Source organism: Notothenia coriiceps, unplaced genomic scaffold (assembly GCF_000735185.1).
Source record: "Notothenia coriiceps isolate Sejong01 unplaced genomic scaffold, NC01 NC01_scaffold00034377, whole genome shotgun sequence".
Lineage (NCBI taxonomy): Eukaryota > Metazoa > Chordata > Actinopteri > Perciformes > Nototheniidae > Notothenia > Notothenia coriiceps.
Window position 1 is genome coordinate 828,750 of NW_011367078.1, and position 6,160 is coordinate 834,909.

Here is a 6,160-nt window from a genome sequence, read left to right on the forward strand (position 1 = left end):
GAGAGAGAGAGAGAGTGTGTGTGTGTGTGTGTGTGTGTGTGTGTGTGTGTGTGTGTGTGTGAGAGAGAGAGAGAGAGTGTTGTGTGTTAGTGTGTAGTGTGTGTGTGTGTGTGTGTGTGTGTGTGTGTGTGAGAGTGTGTGTGTGTGTGTGTGTGTGTGTGTGTGTGTGTGTGTGTGTGTGTGTGTGTGTGTGTGTGTGTGTGTGTGTGTGTGTGTGTGTGTGTGTGTGTACCATGCTCCACGTTGGCCATGCGGTGCAAGAGAGGCAGCCAGACAAGACACGGAGGAGGGTCATTCACGATGTCCAGGAACATGTTGAGCATCACCCTCTTCTACAGAAACAACATTTAGAAATTCAGGGACAGGAAATAAGTGACTAAAAAAAAGAAAACTTCACTATCATTAGATCTGATACATGTTTTTAGCACTGTGCAGAGGAAATGGGTTGTTGCAAAAACACCGTCAACATTTTAATAGCTGTATTAGAGGTAACATCTAAGAAAAAGAAAATAAAGTGAACTGTAAACTATGAAATAATTCCTCATAATAGAAGTGGAGGAGGTGTGTGAGCGGACCTGTTGCGGGAAGCATGAGCGTGCCAAGGTGTGTGTGTAGCCAAAGGACGGTCCTTCATGTGCAGCGGTGGGCAGCTTGAGAGCCTCCCTCAGAAAAGAATCAAACTTGGACAAAACCAACACGCCATTGGAGTCCGATACCTGAGAAAACACATCTACAAGCACAACAAATACATTATACATAATTTACTGACTATTCATCCCAACCATAACCATAACCAAACTAAATGGTAGCATAATTCTATTTTAACATACAGCAAACAGCAGCATAGACATGTTTTCCAATGTATTTTCCAAAACAATATTTCTTTCTCACGTTTTTTTCTCATAAATGTAAAATGATAGATCTGATATAAGTATGATTTAATGGATTGTAACATTTTCACTCTGATAATGTTACAATTTATCAACAAGTTCTGGATGCATTGAGATAATCTGTTTTTATAGTAAAACGGTATCAACAGGTACTCACAGCGGAGTTTATCAATCAGTTTCCCGCCACACAGTATGGCCAGCATCGCCTTCACAGAGAGCACCGTCAGGCGGCTGTCAGGCTCACTGAAACAAACACAAATACAAGTATTAGTATAGCATATGTGACCTTCACTTTCACATGTTTAAAAGGATCACATTTCTTTCTTCAACATCCACACATTTCCGTGTATTGACCTGTCAATGGCGGCCAGTAGGAACTCGACTAACAGGACGGCGCTCTCTCTCTGGTTGATGTTGTGAGTGGTGGGCAGGCGCTTGCTGAGCTGGTTGAACAGCGAGAACACCAAGTTCTCCAGTCGGGTCACCGAGATACCAGCGTTCAGCTCCACCGCGTTCAGACCGGCGTCCCGCACCGCCTCTATCACATTGTAAATGTCGATCAGATGCACTGGAATGAGACGAAAACAGTCAGTCAAATATTCACACATAGTGACTTGAGTGTATTTCAACATATTAAAACGACACAGTTGTTGTGACGGCTGATGTTTTTCCTTTATTCTGCCAAGTCAACAGAAAGTAACTCAATTTAATATCTCACACAGACAAGCTGCTTTATATCAAAGTTGTTTGACATTAACATCTCTGTATTGGCAATTTGAAGTATAAAACAAGTGCAAAAAAAAACACAAAAACAGCAACAGATACAATTCAACATCAACTAATGTTCCCCTGCAGAAGCAGACCTGGCAGGACTTACAGTTGCATCTCTTCTGAATGAATCTGATCTTACAGGATGTTCGATATGTAGAGAGAACGATGGCATCCAAGTTCTGCTCCCCTGTGACAAAAGAACACGATGTTTACAAACTCTGCTGGGTAAGAGGGGGACATGTCATCCATCTCAAAAGATAACCACTCAGAATGAACATCGATCTTCAGCATGCTAGATAGGAAGTTATGGATATGGAGTTATACACGTGAAGGCATTTTGGAACCAGAACAATAAAGGAAAGGAAATTAAATGAATGAAAGAAGAACATCCTGGGTGCCGTGCAAAGGCCATGTTAAGCTTACATTGGGGGGTCAAGGGTTACTCACCAAGCTCTACGAGGATATGTCTCCCCTCTGTTTCTGCCACTGGAGTCCCCCTCCCTCTGTCTCTCTGCCCCCCCTCCTCCATCACCATCCTGCACAAAACATAAAACAGCAGGAAAAACTCAGCACCTGGGATTCCATCTATTCCAACGCATTCAAAAATGTAATGAAAAATTAACTATTTTAGGTTTTCTTCAAATCTAGATTCAATGTCATTTTCATCTGTAGTCCCGGTCTTGTTACTATATGTTTTGTAAATGTATGAGCATTGTTTGACTCAATGCATTCCTGTTTTGGTCTTTCATAAGAAATATGGGCAACAATGACCAACAGCAATCAATGCTAGTAATGTTCTCTCCCATGTTTCTGGTGGATTCGAATTGTTCAACTTTTTATTAAAAAGTGACTTTAAAATCAGATAAACCTTGGATGGAAACCTCAAGTGAGTAAATAGGTTGAGCGCACACTGACAGACCGGGCACTGTGTAACTGTGATTTTTATTTTTACACACAGCACTACTGTATGCATACCGACACACACACCCGCACACACTAACTACAGGCAGCAGCTCAAAGTCAAATTCAGGGCCACCAGAGGATGAGCTGAGTGCTCGGTAAATAAACACATTAATGAGAGCAGCTGAGGAAATCTGATCTGCAGGCTGGCATTTACACAACTTAACAAGGGCACAGAGATAAAGAGAGGAAGGGCGGACTGTAACAGATAGAAAGAAAGAAAGACCAGAAGAAAGAAAGAAAGAAAGAAATGAAAGAAAGAAAGAAAGGAAAAAAGAAGGAAAGAAAAGAAGGAATTAAGTAATTAAGTAATTAAAGAATAAAAAAGAGAAACAATAAAAATGCCTATGCCTTTTAAAGGTCCCATGTCATGGCCATTTCTACTGATCATAATTCCATTGTCTACTAAAATACATTTATATTGTGCGATTTTCCAAACTCACATTGGTTTCTCATACAGCATCTCTGTATAGCAGGGCTGCCAACATTTGAGTTCAGCTTGGAGTGAGATTTTTTTTTTTGGTGAACCGAAACAATAAGCGTTCATGTTTACAGTGCTACAAATGTATTGAACATGTACAAACTAGGGTTTCCCATTAATGTACCGGGCGCTACAGTAGAATACGCACATACACACTTTTCTTTTGGGATATTTTACAAATCACTCCCTTTTTAAACTGTATTCTTGTTTTACTGTCATATAGTATTTCATAACTGTTTTTCATGTCTTCTCATAAATGGTGACCAAACCGTTTGAGACCCACTGAGATAACTAGACTAAAGTTAACTATCTAAACAAGAGAGTCCCTTACCTCACTGAGCTGTAGTTATCTCTCTCAGTCTGACAGGAGAGAGCTCTCCCTCTCCTTGTTTTAGAAACAACTTCTAACCATATGCTAACAACAACAATGCAAATAGTGAGTTTGGTTGAAATATACTGTATAATAGTAAAGTTATTGAAGATGATGCCATATTTATTGAAGATTTTACATTATAAATATTCCCCAAAATTATTCAAAAGCATATTCTTCCAAACTCCTTGCTGTAGTATGACACACAGGATACTATTGATGTGTGTAGTGAGTTTGGTAGTAATAAGCTGTATAATAGTGATTGAATATTACTGTTAGGGATGCACCGAATATTCGGCCGCTGAAAATTATCGGCCGGCCGAAAATGGTTAAAAAGGCTCTTTCGGCTTTCGGCCGAAAGGGTTTTAGCACCGAAAAAATATCACCGAATGTCAGGGAACAGGGTTACGTTGGTAAGCTAACGTGTTGTTGTGATGACGTAATCAAAACGCGGCGACAAGCACGGTGCGCGACCATGCTCGCGGCTGGCTCACAGCCAACATGTCTGCCGCTTGGAGATATTTAAAAATATCAGAGAAAGAGGCGCGGATTGCGATTTGTAAAACGTGTTCAGCTGACATTTCTCGAGGGGGTGTAACTGCAAAGACTTTCACCACTTCAGGATTACTCCACCACTTGAAATTTTGCAGTTACACCCCCTCGAGAAATGTCAGCTGAACACGTTTTACAAATCGCAATCCGCGCNTTCAAAGGGGCTGTTAGATATATATAAAAAAGGAAAGCCACCTATTAGTTAATCTACAGATGTAGTAACGTCGAGAAGTTCTGTTAGATGTCTCTTTTGCACTACGTTTTTACAAAAAGTTTTTTCGTAACACTCATACAACGTGTTTTGGAGTCAGGACTCAAAGAGAGACACGAGGAGAGCTGGAGCTTTGATGGCAAACACTGACGGTTTAGTTGGAGCTTCGGCCGGAGAATTCACAAGACATGTCACGGTCACACGGTTGAGATTCCACAATCAATTCTGAGGGTTCTCCTCTCTGGTATGAGGTTTTAACTAGTTCAGTGGAATAATCAACATTCTTTATCAACGAGACTAAACAAAGATGGACCCTGAATCTAACTGCTGTCGTCCATAGAAAAGAATGTGCGCCAGGGAACCTACGTTCCTAAAAAGAAGGGTTTCTAGATGTCCCTGAACAATAAACTATCTCATGGCGGCTTGGTCATAAGCTGGCAACAAAAATGCGCCCAAGCTGCTAGCAGCAATACCCAAGGCCGTAGACCTATGCCATGGGAAAGAGACAGAGAATGATGAACTGTGTCAAAGGTTGAATACCTAATCAAATTATTCCCCAACATAGATTATTATTTATATTGAAACTCTTTTGATAATTAATGATTTAATACAGTTGTATTTAAATCTTATACATGGCCACATAAAGTGAATTTATTTGAGTTTGGAGCTGAACTTGGATTGACATTTTCTTACCTTTTTAAAACCAAATTATTTTCATTTTAATCAATAATGAAAATAATGTTAAATTGGAGCCTTTTTCTTTAGTAATGTTTGTAAAAGTGCAAAATGCAGACAGTATGAAGGACTTCAGACTTAACGATAAGCCTTTTTTTTCATCAAACTAACCCTCTGCAGGTATCTGATCATCGAGAACTTCATCCCTCCGGAGGAGAAGAATAAGATCATGAGCCGACTGAACTTCGACACCGAGGAGGACCAGTGGAAGTTTCAGCCTCTGGTTCCCGCAGAAAGGTCAGAGAGTCGGGGTGTCACTCCCATGTGGGCCATCAGGTGGAAAGAGTGAACTCAGAAATGTGTTTCATTTCAGTCAGGGGTCACAACCTTTTGACCTGCTTACCCTCTGTGTCCAGTGGTGACATTTTATGAAGTACATTTTGAAATCAGATCAGAAATACTTTTATCCCGGGGAAATTGGGTTTTATGTCAGTTGTTGTAAAATGAAATGCTTATATTATATTACATGTCACTTGTAGACACTTTTATCCAAAGTGAATTACATACTCAACAATTTGGGGTGAAGTGTCTCAGGGACACAACGACATGCTGACTGCAGTGGGGTTTGAACCTGTGACCCCCTGATCCGAACACCAACAGACAACCCACTGCACCACACGCCCCCCTTTATATAAACATAAGAAGTAAAAATGTGCAATAAATAAAAACTAGATCTCACTTAAACATAAGAAAATATGTCCAATGAAGGATAAAGTAGAATACAAATTATATATAAACATAAGAAGTTAAGTGCCACTCTTACTGCTCTATGCAAATGTATACTTCTTCTCTACTACATTTTGAAAGCAAATGGTGCTTTTTACAACTTCTTAAGTTACAGATTAACATGATTAGATAATAAAAAACCTAAATCAACTAATAAAGAAGCATTGACGTATAGGTAGGGATATCAAGCAGCGGTTTATTAAATGATGAATTAGCTTCAACTTTACCAGCTGTAATAGACCAATGCAATAATTATCATAATACATGTATATATACAATAAAGTGAAATGTATATGATGCTTAAAGGGTACTTTTAGTTTAGTCTTGATACGAATACATTTGACTTAATTAAGATTTTGAATGCACAGTATTTGAAGAGTTTGGTTCCAAAACGCTATAAATCCATTTTGATTCATTTGAGTAAAGAAAAGTGGCAAGTGAAAACCACTATTTTCTGTTTCAAA

At 39.5% G+C, this 6,160-nt stretch overlaps 1 protein-coding gene across 1 annotated transcript in view; it reads right to left on the reverse strand.

Moving 5' to 3' along the window:
* The window catches only part of LOC104962147 (dystrobrevin beta-like), a 22,031-nt gene that overhangs the window by 3,376 nt on the left and 12,495 nt on the right, over positions 1-6,160 (reverse strand). The window contains exons 3-8 of the mRNA XM_010790545.1: positions 2,109-2,197; positions 1,768-1,848; positions 1,245-1,458; positions 1,048-1,133; positions 576-730; positions 233-332 (exon numbers count right to left, since the gene is read on the reverse strand). Coding sequence (XP_010788847.1) covers positions 233-332; positions 576-730; positions 1,048-1,133; positions 1,245-1,458; positions 1,768-1,848; positions 2,109-2,196 — 724 coding nt within the window. The 5' untranslated portion in view covers position 2,197. The remainder of the gene's footprint in view (positions 1-232; positions 333-575; positions 731-1,047; positions 1,134-1,244; positions 1,459-1,767; positions 1,849-2,108; positions 2,198-6,160) is intronic.